This window comes from Larus michahellis, chromosome 6, assembly GCF_964199755.1.
Source record: "Larus michahellis chromosome 6, bLarMic1.1, whole genome shotgun sequence".
In the NCBI taxonomy this organism is placed as follows: Eukaryota; Metazoa; Chordata; class Aves; order Charadriiformes; family Laridae; genus Larus; species Larus michahellis.
In genome coordinates, this window is record NC_133901.1 from 11,319,940 (window position 1) to 11,341,530 (window position 21,591).

At 56.7% G+C, this 21,591-nt stretch overlaps 2 protein-coding genes across 11 annotated transcripts in view; one reads left to right on the forward strand and one right to left on the reverse strand.

Moving 5' to 3' along the window:
- NGEF (neuronal guanine nucleotide exchange factor) overlaps positions 1-8,335 on the forward strand; it is a 41,272-nt gene extending 32,937 nt beyond the window's left edge. For all 7 annotated transcript variants that reach the window (XM_074590932.1, XM_074590933.1, XM_074590934.1 and 4 more), the window contains 5 exons: positions 313-476; positions 1,515-1,670; positions 4,296-4,375; positions 4,800-4,904; positions 5,533-8,335. In XM_074590932.1, coding sequence (XP_074447033.1) covers positions 313-476; positions 1,515-1,670; positions 4,296-4,375; positions 4,800-4,904; positions 5,533-5,705 — 678 coding nt within the window. In that variant the 3' untranslated portion in view covers positions 5,706-8,335. The remainder of the gene's footprint in view (positions 1-312; positions 477-1,514; positions 1,671-4,295; positions 4,376-4,799; positions 4,905-5,532) is intronic.
- Positions 8,336-8,825: 490 nt separating this feature from the next.
- Positions 8,826-21,491, reverse strand: SNORC (secondary ossification center associated regulator of chondrocyte maturation). 4 transcript variants are annotated; one of them, XM_074592858.1, is made up of 6 exons: positions 20,680-21,491; positions 20,091-20,229; positions 19,663-19,711; positions 17,684-18,752; positions 9,863-10,048; positions 8,826-8,965 (listed from the first exon to the last, which is right to left on the reverse strand). In XM_074592858.1, exons 4-6 carry the CDS (start codon positions 17,754-17,756, stop codon positions 8,856-8,858), a joined length of 369 nt encoding a protein of 122 aa, XP_074448959.1. In that variant the 5' UTR covers positions 17,757-18,752; positions 19,663-19,711; positions 20,091-20,229; positions 20,680-21,491; the 3' UTR covers positions 8,826-8,855. The 4 variants fall into 4 exon arrangements, with proteins under 4 accessions (XP_074448959.1, XP_074448961.1, XP_074448958.1 ...); XM_074592860.1 differs by having other exon boundaries at positions 9,863-10,045; positions 17,684-19,949; XM_074592857.1 differs by having other exon boundaries at positions 17,684-19,949.
- Between the last annotated feature and the right edge of the window lie 100 nt (positions 21,492-21,591).

The following is a 21,591-nucleotide window of genomic DNA, read 5'->3' on the forward strand; positions in this document are numbered from 1 at the left end:
GTGCGGGGCGTAGCCTGGTATTTAAATCCAGCACTTGGCACTCCAGCATTGCCGTCCTTGAGCGTTTCTTCGTTCTTGGGCCCCTGCTGTGTCCCTGTCTGAGCTCTGTCACACTCTGTGCCCGGCTGTGGTGTGGATGGCAGAGCACGCTGCCCTCTCTGTCCAGCTCTGCTCCATCCTCTACAGTGCAAGTTGTGATGGGAGCACACTACGCTTCCTTCTGCATCTCCTGTTGCTTTTGGCATCCTGGCCACACAAGCCCATGGGTTTTTGCTGCTCTCCTGATCTTTGCCGTCTTTTCCTCACTTCTAGTCTGTGCCCATCATCTCTCACTCCCGCTGGCTGCTGAAGCAGGGGGAGTTGCAGCAAATGAATGGTCCAAAAACATCGCGAACGCTTCGCACCAAGAAACTCTTCAGAGAAATCTACTTGTTCCTTTTCAATGATCTGCTGGTAATTTGCCGGCAAATTCCTGGGTGAGTACAAAATTGGGGTAGTACGCGGGGCACTTCATTAGTCCTATTTGCCCCTGGGTTTATCCAAGCTGTGATGCTGTGTCCCCGTCCTGTCCCCCAGGCATCCTGGCCTGACCTGTACACCCTCCTCCAGCCGTCACCTTGCCTTTGAGCGCAGTTGACTCTTCATGGGTGGCACGCCTCTCTCCAGCTGAAAATTTATGGCAAACGGGACTTGAACAGATTCCAGGCCAGGTCTCCCAGAGGGTAAATGAGCATGTATCCACCAGTTTCTGCAGAGTGGCAGTGAGCTGCATCCACTGGTGGGCTGACCCAGGAGGCCTGTCTTTCTGTCAAGAAGTGATTTTTGACTCATCCCTTTCTGAAGAACAGCTCAGACTTAGTCAGTGAAACTTCTAAGAAAGCAGGCTAGAAAATTTGAGCAGCAGGAGTATAAATTTAGGCCTGAGGGTAGCGATTATATTTGACATGGTGTAACCTGCCTCAGGAGGGGAGAATGTCATCGTGCTTAGGCCTATGTCTTGTGCAGCTACACACTAGTGAAATACAGCAGCACAAACAGTCGGGTCCCAGAGAACAGCGCGTTCTTTGTAGCATTAACTGGACTCACCGGTAGAGAGCATCTCGCTAGTCCAACGTTTCTAATAAACACGTCGCCGCAGTGTCTGTACGCCTGGAAATATTTTGCTTCTGCGGCAGCCCGTATCCAGAAAACACAGAGGCATTTTACAAATAGGACTGAATTAAGCCTCACAGTCCCCTTTGAGGGAGCACTGTCTGTGCTTTGTACGTGGGGAGCTCAGAGCAAGAAACTTGTTCTAAGCTACGCGGGATGCCTAAGGCAGAGCAAGGAGAGGGTCTCTTGCTTTGCGGTGGGTTTTCATAGCCACCAGCTCATCCCTTCCCACAAGAGGGCATCTTTTATCCTCCTGCCATGCGGGATGTTCCTGGTCCATGCCCCCAGTACAGTTCTGGGTGGCTGAAGCCAAAGTCTCCTGGGATAACTGCAGTTTTTTCTAATCTTCTAACCTCTCCCAGGGACAAGTACCAAGTGTTCGACTCGGCTCCCCGGGGGCTTCTTCGGGTAGAGGAGTTAGAAGACCAGGGGCAGAGTTTGGCCAACGTCTTCATCTTGAGGCTGCTGGAGAATGCGGATGACCGGGAGGCCAGCTACATGCTGAAGGCGTCGTCCCAGTGAGTACAACAGTCTCCCTGCCGGCGCTCAGCACTGCTCTCCCTACACCCGTGCAGGGGCAGCACCCTGCCTGCCTGGGGGCCAGCTCTCCGAGCTTACCAGGGCCAGGCAGAGGTCCCACTGCTGCCCTATGAGCCTCTCTGCCCAGCATCGCTCTCCCGAGGTTGCCTTTGGTCTCTCCTGCTGAAAGGCACTAGTGAAACTAGGCAGGTTTCTCTCCTGTATGGTGTGCGTGTAGCATTGGGGGTGGAAGACGGACGGGTACTTTGCATTCTGGGACAGAGAGGTCAGAAATCAGCCCCGGCGCGGGAGTCTAAGCAATTTACAGCCTGCAGCGTATGCAGAAAGTAGAAGCAAGTAGGATGTGTGCTGTGCAGACTCCAGCGGCTCAGCTGGCTCACTCGCAAAGATCAGGACCACGCGTGACCAGCCCCATGAAGCAAAGTGGCTCCTACTTCTAGGCAGAGGTGGAGAAGAGGCCTCTTCCTCAGCACCTTCCACAGCCGGTGCTCATCTTGCACAGCCCTTCTGCTGCTCGGGGGCTCCTTGTCTCCCTGGATACGGGCTTTTTTGGCTCACTGATTTTTCACTTCAGGCTCCAACAAGCTCAGACTGGGCAAATGATTCAGCTGCGCTAACACAAACCTGATTCTTTTGGAGCTCAGGGCACGGCTTTCTCATTGACCCGAGCCTTACCAGGTCCACGTTTTCTACGCGCAGCGTCTGTGCTATTGTAGGTGTACGTGCACCACCAGATAAACAGCTGCTAGAGCTGATGCGCAGCCCCAGCTTGATGTCACTTTGCTGTCAGTAGGCCAGTGTTTGACATTCCGTATCCCTTAACGAACTACAGCCCCGGCTGGGACCACAGCCTGCTGCAGCTCCGGGGGCTGCCCCCTGACCCCCCTAGTGCACTGTAGCACCGGCACCAGGAAGACGAGCCCCCCTGCACAGCGAGCAACTGCTCCTTCTCCCCAGACGTGTGACTGCAGTTTTGCTGTACTGAAAATAGAGATGTCAGTCACGTTATGCAGGGCAAGCGCACGGTTGACGTCTGTGAGACCGAGCGGTGCAGAGAACAATAAACCAGGCCAGGGTTTGCCTCAGCTCGGGGGAGGCAGTTACAGTTCTGTGCTGCTGCATCCTGTCCCACCTCTGGATGGCCAGAGCGAGCGTGTGATCCCGCACACGGCTTGCCAACAGATCTTGTGCACTGAGATGTGACGGAGGCTGAAGGCTGCTCTTCTACAGCTGCAGGGATGATTGGGGCAGTACCGGGCACAAACTGGAAAACTGAAGAATTACAAGAGATAAGTGGGTGCCAAACTGGTGCATCTGTTCCGCAGCTCTTGCAGCATTTCCCGGCTCTGAGCCCATACAGCGACGATGACCTGCTTGGTGGCAGCTTGTGGCTGATGCGCTGGGTGGGCTCCGCAAGGAGCTGACAGTACGCTGGGACACAGCTGGTTGCAGGGGCAGGACTGGAGCACAGGTCGGCCCCTCGCAGGCTGAGAGGAGCTGGGGGCTGCGGGTAGGATCCAGAGAGCCCTGCGAGGAGCTGTGTGCAAGGGCCGCCTGCAGATAGGGCCACAAGCATGGTACAACCCTCGGTGTGATCTCTGTGTGCCATCCCCTCGGTGCACAGGGCCCTCATCCTGCACATCCTCATGGCGTGAGGGGCTGCGCTCCACCTGCAGCTGTTTTCACTGCCCCTTGGCATCACGCTGCAGCCTGAAGCACAAGGTATTCCCAGCCCTGCCGATCAGCCTGACAGCACTCGTCCTTCACGTCTCCCTTTTAGGCCCCTCTCCTCCCAGAAGACATTCTGGTGGCTTCAGATGTGTGTCAAGTTCAGCTTTAAAACTACGGTCGGAGAAGGTAGAAAGTTCTGTCTCCCTGGGGGCTGGCAGCACAGCTGCTCCTCCAGGCAGGAGCCAGAGCCTCTGAAGATGAACTGCCCCGTTTCCAAGTGGGGCTGAGGGAAGCCTCGAGGGAGCGCCAGGCCTGGGGCTTCTCCAGCGCCTCTGAAATCTTCACCCTCCCGCTGCAGGTTTTGCATAACAGCGTGCTGAATCTGGCAACGTGTTCACACGAGCCTGTCATCTTATCCACTGCCAAGCGAGCGGTACCCTTGGTATGCCACAGTGTTCATCTGCAAGTGAATTAATCAGCTCTGCCCTTTAAACATTCCCGCACAGCAGCTGCGGGAATAAATGGTTCCTCTAACTGCTTTTCTCCAGGAAGAACTGCTCCTATTGACCCAGCTCAGCCAGGAGCTGCCTTTGCGGGTCTGAGCTCGGGGGAAGCCAGGCCCCCGCCCTGCTCCAGGTTCTCTGAAGCTGTGCTGCTGCCCAAAGGGGCATCCTGCTGCCTGGAGGGACAGCCAGCATGGGGGCCCTGCAGCCAGCCAGGCCTGTGCGGCAGGGCCCAGGGTGCTGTGACACGTGTGACATCCAACCGGTGTGTGCAAGAGGGGGGCTCAGCATCACCAGTGAGTCCAGGACCCCGTGGGGGGGGCAGGCAGGAAAGGGCTGCGAGAGGAGGAATTAGGAGCCCAGGGCAGGAGAGCTGGGGTCCCTGTGGCTGTCGCATACTCATAGCCTCGGTTTGTCCCCCCTATCCAGGAGTGAAATGAAGCGCTGGATGATTTCGCTGGCCCCAAACCGAAGAACCAAGTTTGTTTCGTTTACATCCAGACTTGTTGGTAAGAGACACAGCATGGGAGCTCTTCACCTCTACCCCAGGGCACCTTCTTCCACTCTGATCTCAGTCCAGCGCCAGGCCTGGGGCCTCGGCAACACCCTCTCCCTGCGCTCCCCTTGTTTCCACCATCGATCCCCACTTGTCTCTGGGCCCAGCCCTCACTTTGCTCCCCTCCAACCTGGGCTGGGCTGCACCAGCACTCCTCCTCCCGCCCGAGCTGCTCACGGGGCACTGCGGCGGTGACGTGCTCCCAGCTCCCTTCCCCCGAGAGATACTCCCCCAGTCCCTGTGGCTGGGGCACCCCTTGGCCTCTGTGGGGTTTCTTACCAGATCAGAGCTCGTGGTCCTGTACTCGCCCGAGCCATGCTGTCCCACAGCAGGCTCTGTCCCAGACCATGCCTCACTCTCACCCTCTTTCCCGGCAGACTGTCCGCAGATCCAGTGTGTCCACCCATACGTGGCCCAGCAGCCAGATGAGCTGTCCTTAGAGCTGGCTGACGTCCTCAACATCCTGGACAAGACAGACGACGGTACAGGGGATGGGTTGGGGCTGGGCCGGGAGTGGAGAACACAGGGTGGAGAACACTGTAGGCAGGTGGCTGTCAGGCAGACTGGAGGGGTCCTCCTGCCAGGGAGAGTCCCTGGCACTGGCATCACAGCTGAGAACGCTACTGTCTGCTCCTAAAACAGCAAGTCCAGGCTGCCCTGAGCTGTGGCAATGCTGGCATAGCCACCCTGGCACTGGCTGTGGGCCATGGCAGGGCTGGTGCAGCCAGCCTAGATGTAACCTAGAGCTGGTCTTACCTTGGTGATGCTTCACAGCCGCCTGGTCCTGGTCTCTGGGGCACACCTGCAGCTGGTGAACTCAGTCACGTTGGGTTTCTGCTGTGGACCACTCCTGTAGCATGAGGGCCAGTGGAGAACACTTGGTGGCAGCAGTGCCTGCTTTCTGCTGGCGTCCCTTGAGCCAGTTGTCCAAACACAGTGCTGCTCAGGCAAGCGGACCTCCTTGGCTAGATTTACAAACTGGGTCTGCTCCAGCATGGGCCTCAGAGCAGCTTCCAGAAAGCACTGCCAGCTCCATAGGCTCTTTACAGCACAACTGTCCCAGCACAGGAACAGCTGTCCCCATTTATGCCTGTCTCTGTCTCTGCTTAGGCTGGATATTTGGGGAGCGTCTTCACGACCAGGAGAGGGGCTGGTTCCCCAGTTCTATGGGGGAGGAGATCCTGAACCCCAAAATCCGAGCCCAGAACTTGAAGGAGTGTTTCCGGGTGCATAAGTCGGATGACAGTCAGCGAAGGAAACTGGGCAGCAGAAACCGCCAATGACTGCTGTTGTCCCCGAGCGTCTGGAGTGCCTCTGGGAGAGGGGCAGAGGACAGAGGCTGCCAGCTGGGAGGATGTGGCGATGGTGCCGTGGGCCATGGTGCAGGACCTGGCGCGCCAGACCGGGCACATGCACCCCTGAACAAACAGACTGCAGTTCCTGGGCTCCCCACCACACTTCCCGCAGCGCTGATCCTTCCCTGGAGATCAGCGCTTCGAACTGGCTAAAATAACCCCTTTTCCAGGTGTTCTGTAAAGCCCCAAAGAGCACGAGGCAAACGGACACAGCCCAAAGGCCACCAGGTGCCGGCCAGCTGACCCCCAGCGTGCCAGCTGGGGCTGGGTCAGGCCGCCTCGGAAAGGCACGTGGCCACAAACGTAACTAAGCAATTAATGTTGTTTTGAGCCCTTACAGCTCATCGCTACCTTTTGAGTTTGGGGCCCTCCTAAAACTGTTTCAGTTTCTAGCCCTGTAAGAGGCAGAGGAGCTGTCTCGCCGCCTCTGCAGCCTGTTGGCACCAGGCTGGGATGAGACCCAGGAACTCCACCACCTCCCCCGTCCTGCTGGGAAGCTGCTGGGCCCATTCCCACCAGCAGACCCTCGACCTGTTTCCAGTCAAAGGCTCCAAAATGCTCCATACCCAGCCCTACTCCACCAGCAGCCCAGCCTCGCCAGCCCTGACCCACATCTCTGCCCGCCTGATGGCCTCAAAGCACGTCCGGGCTCTGCCCCATGGCTCACCCCCTCTTCCACAGCCTGCGTCCCCCCCGCAGAGCCGCTGCAGAAGCCTGGCACTACGGCCTTGCCCTGTTGATCCGGCGCTCCCGGTGTCCACTACTCACTGCTGCCGTGGCACGGGGCAGGGTAGCTGTGCCAGCACCTCCCCACACACTGACACGTACCATGGGAGCACCAGCAGAGCCCAGCTGCCGCGCAGCAGGACAGTGACGTTACCCCAAGAGCTGTTGCCCCGCGATCGCTGCCTGCATGCTTGTAACCCACGCCACCCAGCTGCGCGCACATCTTGCGTGCACAAACCCCTGTACAGGCTCACCTCTGTGTATATATGCACATCCTCCGTCGCCCGCAGGGATGGATCATCACTTCTTTCCAGCTGTGGCACTGAGCATCGCATGAAGCCCAGGGCACAGCACTGAGACCGGCCAGGGCCCAGACCCACGGCAGCCGCCTGTTGTTCAGCTGCCTCGCTCTGAACAGTCCCATGCGTGGCCACAGCCGAGGGCTTCTTGGCCACGGGCTGTTCCCGGGCTGTGGCCAGCATCTATCAGGGAAATCAATCATTCGGCATTGTTCTGTAACACTACAAAGGAGAGTCTTCCAGGCGCCGTGGCCTGTGCTGCTGCACGCTCCAGCAGTGCCGTGGCTGTGCTCAAGGAGGGGATGGAGAGCACCCACCTGCTGACGGAGCCACACACCGGCCACAGGCACAGAGCGGAGAAGCGCGGCCATACCGGTGGCAGTGGGGGGAGGAAGCAGGACCCCGGGAGCTGCTGGAGGGGGGCTCTGGAGCTGGTCTTCGGGCCGCCCGGGGCCCAGGTTACACGTGGGGTGTGCGGCATGAGGCCAGACCCAGCTGAGGGGGGCCGGGGCTGCCCTCGGGGCTGTCCATAGGGTCACGGCAGCCCTGGGACAGCTGGCCCAGAGTCAGCCCTGCAGTGGGGGGGCTGCAGCCAGCCCCCCAGGACCAAACTGGTGGGAGCCACAGCAATGAAGCTGAAGGCATTTTCCCCCCTCAGGGCCAGCTCAGTGCCACCATGTTAGCATGTGACAAGAGCCAGCAGGGCTGTCCCTGCCCTGGCCACCTGTAGCACACCAGGGAGAGGGCCCCCAGGCAGCTGGCACCAGCCAGAGCCTCCCGGCCACCTGCCAGTGCCCAGCCCAGAGCTGGGGGCCAGGAAGGGACCACAGCCTCCGGTCTGGTGCCTTGGGCTCATTTAATGGGGACACCCCAAGTCAGGCCCCTCCTGACAACACCCCACAGTCACCTCTCTGAGGACAACCAAGCCGCCAGCCCAGGGTCCAGACCTTGCAGCAGCCACGAGTTCTCTGATGCAAAGATCAGAGGAGCTCCAGCTCTAGGAAACATTTAAAATTGTCTGAGAAAATCGCCACATCGCAGATCCCCCAGCTCTGCAGCCCAGCCCAGGCTGTACTGCCCCACACACCCACCGGGGGTGTTCCTCACAGCACAGAGATGCTCCCGTACCCACCAGAAACTGCTCTTCAGCTAGTGGGGATGGGGCTGACCCAGGTTCCCCACTGCCAGAACGCCAGTTCCTTGCTGCATTTCTCCAGGGGAGAGGGGCTCAGGGCTGCTGTGCACCGTCCCACCACCCTGGGCTCGCTCTGGCCCTTCTCGCTTCTGGCCCTAGGCACAGGCTGTGCCGTTTTCAGGCACCAAGTGGCATCACCCAGTGTTATTTCTTCAGACGCAGCCCTGCACGCCTCCGTTTCAGTGGTCTCCAGTGTTGTACAGGGCCAGGCGTGGGGCCCACAAGCACGGGCTGGAGCGCCCCCCCATCAGGCCACCTCAGCCAACTGAGGGGAACTTCTTGTCGTCTCGTTTTTTTTTCCCGTGTGATGAAATATAGCTGAGCAAGCCAGCACCAAAGCAACCCGCGTCTGTCTTCTTCCTCCCCCCACACCAACCGCTTACCCCCTCCCTCCCCAGTCCCCTCCAGTGCGACCGGTGGGGGGCAACTAGCCCAAAGGCGGGGGGTGGAAGCGGGGTTGAACATGAACGTGGGGTGAGACCAGGGCAGCATCGGGACGGTTTAGACCAAGTGAACAACCCTTCCCCAGGAAAGCTGTGCAAGCTGATGCCTAACACCGTTACCACCACCCTGGCAAGACCAAGAGAGCTGCTGCCAGCCCAGAGCCACTCACTGCCACCACCCAAGGTGATGCTGCCTGCTGCGGCTGAGCCTCCCAGGTCTCCGTGCGCCCAGGAGACCCGCATGCTAGCAGCAAAGAGCGCTTTGGGGGCGCAGCTTTGCTGCCCAGCGCAGAGGCTGGGGTGCCCTTTGTCACATCCACAGCAGCGTTTCTCCCCAGAGGGCCCTGGGCAGAGCGGGAGCAGTTGAGGGCAGGAGACGGGCCGGTTGTGTTACAGAAAAAATCTTTTATTGAGTTCAGGAGGCAGAGAACTTTCTCAGCGTGATGACGACCAGGGCCACAAGCACAGATGTACCCAGGAGGGAGGCGATGACAATGGCACTGATAGCTCCGGGCCCCAGCGATCCTGCAGGGACAGAGAACGAGGCAGCACAAGGTCAGCAGAGCCAGCGGGTCCCAGACAGGAAGGGCGATGGGGATCACCCCCGCACGTCCCCAGGGAAGGGCGATGGGGATCACCCCCGCACGTCCCCAGGGAAGGGCGATGGGGATCACCCCCGCACGTCCCCAGGGAAGGGCGATGGGGATCACCCCCGCACGTCCCCAGGGAAGGGCGATGGGGATCACCCCCGCACGTCCCCAGGGAAGGGCGATGGGGATCACCCCCGCACGTCCCCAGGGAAGGGCGATGGGGATCACCCCCGCACGTCCCCAGGGAAGGGCGATGGGGATCACCCCCACAGCCAGCACGTCCCCACCCATGGCGCCACGCTCCTGCCCCAGCCCTAGTGGCCCTGTTCTCGTGTCTCCACCACACATCCCAGGTGTGATCCTGTGCCCCAGCAGCATTGAGCCCTTGGGCTGAGGGCTGGAGCCAGCCACTCGCCCCATAGCCAGCTCCCAGTGACAAGGACATCTGCCATAAAGCAGGTCTTTGGCCCTCAGCTTTCCTCTTGAACACCCACACCACGAGGGTCACTTTGCTTGTTGCAGAACCAGATCACAAGTCTGCTGTAGTTCAGGAGCCAGGAAAGGTGCTCATGCTCCTGTTCAAAGAGCTTCAGGCACGCTCACGCGTGGAAGCTCACCCAGGCTCCAGGCACTTGCTGGTGCCTGCTGTGATGCATCAGACCTGGGGCAGGAGGAAAGGCCTCGGCAGCCCCCCCCCAGAGCAGCGTGGCTGAGGACAGGCCACCTCCGGTGGCTCAAACACCTCCTGGGAGGTGACGGGCCCATAAAAAACAACTCCGCAGTGAGGGTGTCTCGGAACAACCCACGGGCAGCCCATTGCGCAGCCACGTACCATCCCCGGCATCCAGGCGGTGCAGGTGGGTGGTGTCCTCGGGGTCCGGCTCCGGGGTGTACGGGGGGAAGGCGGTGGCATCCGAGAGCTGGGCTGTGGTGGTGGCGGCGTCGAAGGGGCCGGCTCCAGAGGGCAGCTCGGGCGGCTCGTTCCAGAGGGTGGGGAGCGGGCCCTGCGGGTACTCTGCTGGGAAACAAAGCACCCGCAGTCACTCAGGGGCATGGGTGGCCCCGGCCAGACTGCTGGTGACAGCCGCAGCTCAGCAGGGCTCCGGCTGCCTGCCCAGCGTCCTGGGGTGGGTGGAGGGCAACCTGGTGGGGCAGAGCCCTGCTCCGAGAGGACGTCACCTCCACACCAACACAGTGCAGGATGCCAGAGGCGCTGGCACTGCACAGGACACGGCTCCCCAGACAGGAGCCCCAGAGCCTCCACTCCCCTCTGGGCCACCCCCAAGCCGCGCCGGGGAGATGAAAGCTGGGCCCAGCCCTGTTTGATGTTACCATTCGCCTCCTGTTACGTCTTCTCGCTGTGGGGTCAGGGACCAAACCAGAGAGCCCTCCCTGTCTGCCTGTGTGGCTGAGCCCAGCGCTCCCTTCTCAATGCCCGGCTTGTTCGGGTGGGCCCCGGCAGGAGCGGGAGACATTCCACAGCTCCCTGCTGAAACCGCTGGGAATGTTGCACCGGGATGGGGGGGAAAAAAAAAAAAAAAAAAAAGGTGGTGGGGGGGAGGAAAACAAACAGCATCCAGTGCCAGGGCCCACCTGAACCACCACAACAGTTAGCAGGGCTGTCGAAGAGGGCATCAGAGGAGGCAAAGCTCCCTGGGGCAAGGCACAGAGGCATCCCCTGGCACGGTGTCTCTTGCTGCACCAGGGATGCTGCACCAGGAAGACTCAGCCCAGGCTCTCCCCATCCCAGCAAGGGAGGTGGCAGCAGCACGTCTTAGCAGCGCCAAGCCCAGCTCTAAGTGCATGGAGCCCCTCCTTGCCTCCCGCCAGCAGCTGGCACTTTGTGTGAGGAGAGCAAGCTGAAGAATCGGCCCCAAGGGGCTCCACCGCACTTTGTTCTCCCGTAGGAGCCCTGTGACAACAGGAACAGGAGGACCAGCACCAAAACACTCACCTTTGCTGCCTGTACAAGCCCACTGACGGGACTTACACAGGGCTCGCATCGAAGAGGAGCTCCCACCCGCCCAGGCTGCCCACAGACTCAGGAACACAACAAGGCTCTAGGCTGGTTTTGGAAAGTCCTTTGTACACCCATAAAAGCTAGAGGACTTCCAGCAGGACAGCCGCCAGGTTTAACTCGGGCCCAACGAGCAATGACAGAGCCAAACGAGCCCGCAGTTCGAGGCCTATGCCGGTTAATCCGGGCAGCGACACCAGCATGCTCTGCCTGCCTGACCCGTCTGGGGAGCCACGTCCTCACAGGCATCAGAGGTGGCATCTCAGGTCCCTGGTGGGAGCACACAAGAGGATTTTGTTCCACAACGGCTCCCCAGAAACACCTGAGCCCTTTGCAGCGCCCTTCCCAACCTGTCCTGCACAAACACCAGCAGAGCTGGAGACTCCCATCCCTTCCAGAAAGCGCCGTTTCCAGGGGACCTCTCTTCTATAAATGCTGTGGTTTAGCTACTAGGGGACACATGGGGAGGAAATACAGAATCTAGTGGGTAAATGCAGTTAAACCAACAGGGAAAGGAACCGAGCAGAGCCGGGCTATTTAAGTGAGTAATGCTAGCATCAAGAAGCTCTTGGTTTAGCACAGACCAAACGTACATGACACTTTAGGAGCCCCAGTTCCTGGCTGCTTTGGCCAGGGGAGAAACTCCACACAGAAGGGCGACACTCCAGCTATGACCTTCCTGACTGCCAACACCGCCGGGGCCAGCACCAACACCACGGCCATCCCCACCTGGCAGGAGAACACCGCGCCAGGAGGACGCCGCTCTTGCGTTTCCCTGAGAATGTTCTTCTCTCCAGAGCCAGGAGCCGGGTGTACCCCTTGCATCCGACTGCAGAAAGGGCTCAGATGATCCGTAACAGATGCAGGCACCGTCCAGGGAGGCTGTAGGACCTGGACATAGGACCTTCCAGCTGCCTGTTCTCAAATGGAGGAGGAGGGAGTGCCACCCCTTCCATCTGCAGCGCGGAGGCTCTTTTTCTAACCAGACCCACAGGTCCCGGAAAGTCTCTCCTGTCCCTGGCACATCTAATTCCTGAAAAACTTATTGCAGCTCTCTTAAAGCAGGGCACAGAGTTTATTTTTGACAGCCAAGGAGAGAGGAAACTGTCTAATTTGGTTTTGTTGTTCATGATACACGTGATTTTTTTTAAGACCTGGTCAGAGTCCTGACTGGCTTCTGGATATGTATTTTGTTAATTCCCCTCATCTGATTAAAACATGCTTTCAGCTCACCCTCACAGAAAGGGCAGAGTGTGCTCAACGTGAGCTTTCTGTCCCAAGTCCTTGTGGTTTTACCTTAACGGCGCTTCCACCAAGGGAAACACAGCTCCTTTCAGTGGGGCTGCGTGCCGCACCAACAGGAGGCAGCGTCTCCGAAGCAGCAGTGGAGTCGTGCACACACGTAAAGTGAAATACCTGCCTCTAACAGCACCCGGAGCCAGGGCTCGCTGCTGGGTCTCTGCTCGGGTTCTTGCACCCAGATGCTGCCAGAGGCGATGCCGAGCCCCGCAGCAGGCACCCGGGGCAGGGGAACACAGAACCCAACACGAGCGCCGTCCCCAGGGAAAGCTGCCGGCAGGTCTCTCCAGAGCCCGGGAGAGCGCCCATTCGTGACCAGCACTTTTCTTTCCAAGACTCGCCTTTGGTTTTCCCTCCTAAACTAACAGCTCGTGTCCTCGCATGCCTCCACTCCCCCCCGGTTTGAGAAGCCCAACCGCCCATCCAGCTATCCCCACATCTGGTTTCTTCAGCAACCAAAAGCAGCAACGCCTCCTCCCCTCCGCAGAACCCTGATGCTCCCAGTGAGTATCAGCCACGCTGCCGCTGGCCAAGCGCGGCACAACTCTAGCGGAGCAGCATCGAATGCCGCGCTGCCATTTCAGTCCTCCGGTAAAAGCAAGAGAGACGAGGGGGAAGGACAGAGCTTGTGTCAGGTGCCAAAAATCAACACACACACTTAATACAGTGTACCCTTATCCAAGGAAGACACGAGGGCCTCTTCCAGTCGCCTGTGGGACACGCTGAAGGACAGGCTGTAAGTACAGCCGTGGAACCCAGTTCAGGTGTACCAGGCCTGACCTTCTGTGTGACCATCGCACGTCCCTCTCCCTCCTGGGCTCAGTTTCTCTGCGCAGGAGCAGGAGTCCAGGACTGTACATACGATCGACAAGAGAAGCAGCACCCGAGCAGCCAGGCCTGTCCCCCGCACGGCTACCGTCATCCTGACCGCGATGAGGACGCGGTCTCTGCCCCCGAGCGAATGCCTCCAAGTGACAGCCCCTGGCCCGTGGCAGCCCTTTGTGGGCAATGGGCAAATTAGAGAGGTCCTCCACGGGCTCGGGGCAGGGCACAGCATCTCTCACTTGTGCAAAAAAACCCAAATGCGTTGCAGTCTTCCGTGAGGGGACACAACTGAGAACGGGAAGCCCCTCTGACGGGAGAGAAACCTCAACTCCGTGGCACAATCAAGCTCTCCCCCAGCATTAGCCCTGCCTCAGCACTGGAGCACAGACTCAGGGCAACGGAGCCTACCAGTGAAACCCACTCGGCAACAATACAGGTTGAGAGCACTTAAGGCAGAGACATGGAATGATTTTAGTTATTGGGGTTTCACCAGGCAAAGATGGAACCCAGAAACAGTGGACTAGGAGTATTCCAGTGTTCTGCGAGAGGCCAGGTGGATGATGGCACCTCTTCCTTCCCATATGTCGGCCCTACAAATTGCCTCATTCCAGGGAAATCTCCCCTGCTGCACTGCGCCCGCTGCACTCTCTACAGCAGAGGTTAGCGACAACCGAGGCCGGGGAAAGGGAAGAAAACACCGGAGTTACTAGACTATAAACAAATACGCTGTAAGTTTTCTGACAGATATAGGGACCCAGCAGGACTTCAGCTACGTGGACCGTAGTGGATCTAGAAGGGATGACGCCAAAGGCAGCTTGACGGAACTGCTATTTCCCTGCTCAGCGAGAAGGAGGTGGGGTGAGCTGCCAGCACGGGGACGTGGCAGCCAGCGCCCCACGTGCTCGGTGGCTGAAAGGTAAGACTGGAAGAGTCTCCACAAGTGATACCTCTTGAGGAAGCCGATCAAATCTGAAGGATCCTTCAAGATAATGCCGAACAAGCAGAACCTCTCCACAGGCAGACTGCAAGACCTCAAGGCAGGCAGATGTGTCCCCCTAACATCTTCATCCCTGGAGATCACTCACCACTGACCAATACTCTTCCTCATACAAGCTGGTTTCAGCACCTCACCATCCTCACCTCCAGCCCAGCAGCCAACACTAGTGTCAGTCATTTGTAAGGAGTGCTGGTGCAGAGCAAAGTTGAGTAATGGCTTACAAAGACTTGCTGGGAGCCTGGGAGAACCTGTTGGAACAACAGCATCTTTTTAAGGAATCTGCCTGACAAAACCTATTCGCTACTTCTCACATTCTAGTACTAGACCTGTAAAGACTTCCTAATGATCTTTTATTCTCCCATTGTTGAGCATGAAGGCCCAAAAGTGGCTACAGAAAGATGTCCCTGGACAAGGTCTTCTCCTGTTTTCCTTTAGCGCATCATCTCCCGGTCTGCTGGTTTTCCCCCCGTCCTCTTTCTGACACACCACCGCAGAACAATGTGTTTGCCCACTAGCTCAGAAGAAGGAAATTCACGAGCCCACCTCAGACTGCAGATACCACATACACACACAATTCAGAAGTCAAGGCCTCACAAAGGCTTTTGACCAACTTCCCCCTCACTTGGAGCACTGCATCCATTGTATGAATTGAAATTGGTTTTGCTGATAGGAAAAAAAAGATAAAATTTAACTCTCCACAATCCTCCTTGTGCTCTGGGCGTGAGTGCCACCGGGATTTGGGGAAAGCAGCAGTGGAGATGATTTGGGTGTGCAGAAAGTCCCCAAACTGGCCCTGTTTCCTGTCACACCCCGACAACGTGGACAAAGGGGGTTATGGACTGGGTCAGTCGTTTCCCCATCTTTGACAAACAGGATACTGGGAAGAGCTCAGTAACTGGAGGAGAAATTCACACTTTCTCCAGTGGCAGAGCCCCCACCACGCCGTCCGGGAAACCAGACTGGCTGGGCAAGAAGCCAGATCGAGGTACACGACCCACCGGCACCCCAAAAGCGTTCCGGCTCCTACGGCCAGATGGGAACCTCAGCTGCCAGCGAGATCCTTCACACCTCGCGGAGCTCCTGAGCGCTTAACCGAGGGCTTGGGTACTGGGCAGCTCTAAGCCACCACTGAGAGAACATTAACTCCATCGAGGAAGGGAAGACTCGCTCTGGACCCGGGGTGCACGTGGCCGGCATCGCCTGCGGCCCTGCGCGAGGCAGCTGCCGCTCCTGCCCACCGTGCAGGACTCTGCTATGAGAAGGAGAAGGCACTGAGGCGGGAGGGCAGGGGCCGGGTGAACTCCGAGGCCAGCAACGGGCTGTCCAGCCCCAGGTAGTTGCAGCGGGCATGGGGCCAGCGCCGGGATGAAAAGAGGCCTTCATAGGGAGCACAAAGGGCAGCCTGTGACGGGCGAGCACCGGCAGTGGAGTGTGGAGCAGCGCCGGGTGCTGCGGTTCTGATGAATGTTAAATAAACTTGTTTACAGAGAGGCAGGGCTGCACGTGTACGCGCGGAGGCCGGAGGGCTGTCTGCGCGCCCTCCCCTTTGTCTGCAGAAGGCAGGAAATTTCCTTTTCTAATGGGGTGAAAAAGCAGAAAACGTTGCACCGTGCACTAAAAGCCCCTGTACTGGGGGGAGACACCTCTCCGCCCCTAACGCCCCAGACCACCGTTCTGCGCCTGGGATGGCTCACCCTCACACAGGCTGCCTCCCTCACCTCCTGCTCGGGGGCAGCAGAGAAGAACGAGCTTCTTAGAGGCCTCTCGGACGCGACAGAGAAAGCAGGGAGTCCCTCCTACGCCCCAGGATCCCGACGTTGCACTCATTCATCAGCACAAAAGCTCTTCAAGAGCTATGGCCTGGCGGCGCAAGGGCAACTCACCCAGGAAAGGGAGGAAGCGAGCGCGGGGCGTTTCAGAGGAGCGAAGACGCAGGGAGGCAGCCACAGGTGCCAGCCCCGGCCACAGTGCCCAGCCGAGAGCCGGCGCACGGGACAGCTGGAGGGGCAGGGACAGCACGAATACGCGCCCAACAATAGCGCAAAAGAAATCCCAGCTCAGAGGGGAAGCAGATCAGATTTTCACTGGGAATTAATGAGTTTCTGCAGAGCGAAACACCGTTCACAATTCAGAAAAGCCCTTACCTGGTTCTGAGGAAGAGCGCTCCACTGCTTCTGGGAGCGCCAGCAAGCTACGGACTGAAACTGCGCTTAGGTCATTAACGCTCCGCTACACAAGAATCAAAGCTCAGGGTTTAAGAAGGAAAACATCCGCTGTTTCGTGCTCATTTCTTAGCTACTTTAAAGGTTTCCCAGCAAGGTGTCCTACAAGGGGAGGGTCTGTGGGGGAAACACCATCTGCAGTAATCCTGTTCTTGCACCCACCGACGTTCCAGCCAGGGGCAGTGACAAATTCCCCTACCTGGATGAAAAAAGAAATAATTTCATCTGCTAGACGGCTGGCCAGCATCTCCCCGCCAGGCAAGATGCTCAGAACAAACTGGGAGGGAACCGCGATCCAGCCTTGCTCCAGGTCTTGGAAGGCAGGACAAGAATTTAGGAAAACAAGCGCTGTGTGCTCTCGCCTGTTATCTTGGCCCCAGCCATCCCTTCACCGCCTCGCCCACGCTTAAAAGAAAGAGGCTTTGAGGGAAGCAGTTCCCCACCGGAGCTTCCACCCGTACGCTCAGAGCCCATCCATGGGGTGGCTCTGGAAGACAGTTTTCCCTCGTTTGTAAAACCCATCTCAGGCCAGGCTTTGAGGCCAACTTGGTCCCCTCAGCCCACAGAGCTGCGGCGGAAGGGGAGCAGACAAGGCTGGAATTACTAACGGCCTCCTTAAAAAAATAGCTTCTCACGGAATGGGTGTCTCGCAGCAACCATCCCCATCGCCTCACTGGACTCGAGTCGAGCCACATACCTCCCCCAGCACGGCCACCTGCCTCGGCGCACCCTGCTCTGGACAGACTCGAAGAGTTGAGGTGCGCACCTCCGCTTGCGATGAACGTTTCCACAGGTACTTCCGTATTTCTACTTAGAGCAGCTGCGGTGAAGGGCTCTGCTGTAGCAGAAACCACAGAAGGAACCAGAAATTGGCGCGTGTGCTTTAGCCAGGGAAAAATGTTTATTTTTGCGATTGTAACTTCTCACCATTAAAAGCCGAGAGATGAGCTGTCCCATCAGCTGCTGGAAGCACCCCATCTACTGCTGGCCGATCTGTCCGCTGACCTACTGTCACTAACGCTCGCGGAGGCGCTACTGCCGTTCAGCTTGGGAGAAATTACAAAGGGATTTCTCCATTTTCCCCAACAGAAACCTAGTCTCAAGATGGAGAATATATTCTTACTCACCGCCAGCCACCGATCCGAAAACTAGCTTCCGTTTCTCAATTACAATTCAATAAACACTTATGGATGTTTTGGGGCGGGGGGAGGTACGCAGGGAGGAGAGATAGAGGCAGGTTAGTAAGAGATCTCACATGCTTTTTGGGCTTTAAATGCAAACCGAGCTCCTTACCTGCCAGCACAGCAGGGACCAGGACGCCGCACAGCAATAGCAGGACCAGGCGAAGGACTCTGTGGTAGGGCATGGCTTCCCTCAGGAAAAGCGTCGGCAGGAATTCTTAAAACTCTTCAAAGTACGAAACAACTTGGAAATGTCACTGGTATAGTAAAAACTTTGTCCAGTCAGGTTAAAAAAAAAAAATTTCCCTTCACAACAGCAAGTGGCTGGAAAGAGTGCAAAGCCCAGCCGAGAGTGTGTCTGAGCACCAGAGCACACCTCCTCCTCCCCACGGCAGCTCCACCCTCCAGAATTTGTGCCTAAAACCCCATAGGCAGCCGCGCCGACAGGCACCCCTCACCCGCCAGCCCAGCACACACAGCGGTTGTTGGCCAGCCCTTCCCAGAGGACGCGGGGATGCTCCTGGAACGCCTTCCCTCCGGCTGGCCATCCCACAGCACGGGAAGTAACACAGGAGCCATTGGAGAGCTGACCCCGAAACCAAGCAGCCCGCTGGAGGGCCGTGCTCGCTCCGCGGTGCACAATGTGGCGGTGGTCTTTCCAGGGTGGGCGCAGCAAGGAACAAGGGCCTCAATCTTTTGAGGCTAAAAGGCTCTGAAACGGAGCCAGAGCGGCTCCGTGGCATCCTTGTTTTCTGGGAGCAATACTTACGGAGGTGAAGCAGGAGCCATGTGTGGTCTCTGCTGGCAGAAGTGCCCGTTACAACCCGGTACGTCTTCCAGGAGAGTCGCCTTGGCCAGGCAAGGCCAGCATCCTCCTGGAAGGAACTGGGCAGACACTACTTCTTCCTGCAACCCCCGCCACTCCATGCCCCAACTCCTGGAAAGCTCGTGGCAGAGAGAACCGAGGTTTGTTTCCAATCCCATTTGCACCAACAAAGACTTGGGAAAGGATGAAGCGTTTTAAAAGGGGACACTCCAGCTCCTTGTCAGAGGAGAGAAGAATTTCGCCAGGGTTTGGGTTTTTTTAAGTTGATATGAGGATGAAACACTTCACAGTTTCTGATCAGAAAAAGATGTTCTACTAAAGTAGATAAACATCCCCAGTGTCAGTTCTTTACGCTCTGAAAATACAAGTAGTTTTGCCTTAGATTTCAGATTTTTCTGGTAGAGACCTCTTTGCTTTGTGGCTTCCTCCAGCGGGTAGCCACATCCAGGCGTCCTTTTAAATCATCCGGCTTCGTGCAGTTCTTCCCAAAAACGCCTGGCTGCGAGGGGAAGCAGGGAAAACAAAGAGGGCCGAGCACTGTCCCTGCAGCGCCACAAGGAGTCGGGAAGCACCAGGTGAAACGTGCTCAAAGAAACCCCCGACATCTCCAGCATCACATTTGACGCCACCTTTCAAACTTGGATCAAAGCAGCATTAGCTTCCCAGGTACACGCCCCACCTGAGAAGGCGCTGGAAGCGCATAAATACATATCCAGCAACAGACACAAAGCTCTACCTCCTATTTTTCCCCAATGGCCTTCGCTAGAGAAACGGGCCCTCTGTTTGTCACAGAAAGTGCCAGGGCGGTCGCTTGAGCACGCAGTCGGAACACGCCAGCATCTTACCTTTGCACTAACCACAGAGGCGCAGAACATTAGACTGGTCCATTATCTACTGACTCTCGGAAGCCCAGCAAAGGTCCTCGGGGTTCGACAAATTATGGCCCATTCTCCCTGCTCGCATTTCTGCGTTTTCACTTAGCAATGGGTGAATTGTCCCCCCCCCGGCTCCCCAGCTGAGCTGGAAATTAACAGGCTTTTGCTTATTTGTTACCCAGTATAGAGCAGTCCAAAATTAGCTTGTAGCAATTAGATCATACCATTAAAAAACAGAAAGTACTTAAGGAACCAGACATCTTACACACTAAAAAACCAAAGATACTAAACCAAAGTCAAAATATCAGCCTGAACACATACTGTTCTCTCCAAGAGATCAGCTAAACAAAATGCAAAGCTACTGTACAAGTTAGGTCTTGGTATACTGACCTCATATCCTTCGTGGGCATGTGAATGGCAGAAGGACGTTTATCATTGACTGGGATTTTCCACACAAAAACCAAGCAGCAAGTAGAAAAAAAAAAAAGGAAAATAAGATTTTTGTCTAAAATGGGAAGCCTACAAGGTGTCCATGTGGACTTTAAGCTGCGGGGAGAAAGAAAACCTCTCATTTAGGGCAGGGAGCAGGACCGGGAGGGGTGGTTACCGACTGGCAGAAAAAGGCTCCGTGGCCAAGTGTCTGCAGTGACAGAAAACCAGCTGTGGCCCGGTCAGTCCTGCATAAACAACATGAGCGTGAACACACGTGTTTCTGTAGGAGAGGGGGGGGATGACAGCTTTCTTGTCAGGCTTTTCCAATCTCAACTTACTGGTGTTTATTTGAGCTCTAAAATTATCAAGTAGGAAAAAAAACCCACCGGTATTCCTCACCAGGGACGAAACAGAGCAGCAGTTGTTGTTCCACGTCCTGCGTATTTGCTTGTTGTTTCTTGATGAAAACTGATGCGAGTCGAGTTTTGGGTCAGTTTTAGCACCAGGAATTATCTCAAAACTCAGCTTTGACAAAAGCAAGCAGAAAGTTTTCTCTCAGATATAATACAATCAGGTTTTATTTAAGTTCTCTCTCCCCCCCCCCCCCCCCCCACACACTGGCAAAAGTTCAGAGGGAGTTTAAAGTTTTGTAAACATTTTAACTACCCCTCTTTCCCCCTTTTATGAATTTACAAAGCAAAGGAGACAGGGAGACCAGATTTGCAACAGTTCCAAGTCTCTCCATGCTATTGGATCCAAAAACTATATACAAGTCTGCAGCAGTCTCTGTATAGTTACTGTACATGTCTGGGGCAGGGGGAAGAGGGGGGGTGGGGCGGGGGGGGGTGGGGGAAGGCGACCCCCCCCCCCCCCAAAAAAAAATGAAGAAACCAAACGAAATAAAATCCAAAGCCAAACTGCTCTCGAGCAACTCGAACTGTTTTCTTTAGGCAGTGATGACAGAACGACAGACACCTTTATACAACTCCACCAGAACTGCAGCGTATCTCCCTCGGCAGGCTACAACCCTCTGGGAACGGGAGACAGGACCAGGGGCTTGAAACTAAGTGCGTTTGGTGGTTTCCGTTTTCTTTCTTTTGTGGTGCGTGCGGGCGGGTGGGTGGATGGAGAAGGGAAGGTGGTGGTAATCTTTCGGTGAGGGAGGAAGGTGATGATTCCATAAATGCTTAAAGATTATGGATGCCAGTGAAGGTGCGTGAAATACTTTTAAGGTGTAGAAGACAAGCAGGGCCGTCATTGCACATAGCTTCGCCCTCCACAGTCTCTCATCACGACAAAAGGGCATCTCTGCTCGGTAACCTAAGCGCTGCTTGAAATGACAACTAGCTAAGACTGCTGGGGTACGTATCTGAAAACCTCACTGAAGATCCACACGGTAAAGATCCTGCTGTCTCTTAAACGAGACAAATTTGCAGGAAAAGAGCTCAAAATAAACTGGTCCTAACCCTCCCAAGGTAGCATTTAAGGGATAAATTCAACTTGAAAGAAGAGATGCTACCCTACTTTTTCCCCCCCCCAGAGCAGAAGTCCCCCTGTGTTCAGGAAGGCGGGAATACGCAGACAGGGAACTCCACCAGCTTCAACATCACCACCTAATGAAGACAGACTCGAGCTTTCCCTCCAAAAATAATGTGCTGAGAAGGGCTGGCAGGGGGTGTGCAACTTCAAACCAACCCAAGCTAAACTGCGCCCGCCACCGCCCCTCTCCTGCTGTTGCCAGTTCTAAGGTTAGCTTATGAATGCAACTCCTGGCTTGGGAGAGCACCTCTTGCCCTGATGGAGCGCGGAAGTCAGTATCTGTGTGGCATTTTGGTTTTGACCAACATCTGTTAACCACAAACTCTCTCTTTCTCTCTCTCTCTCTCT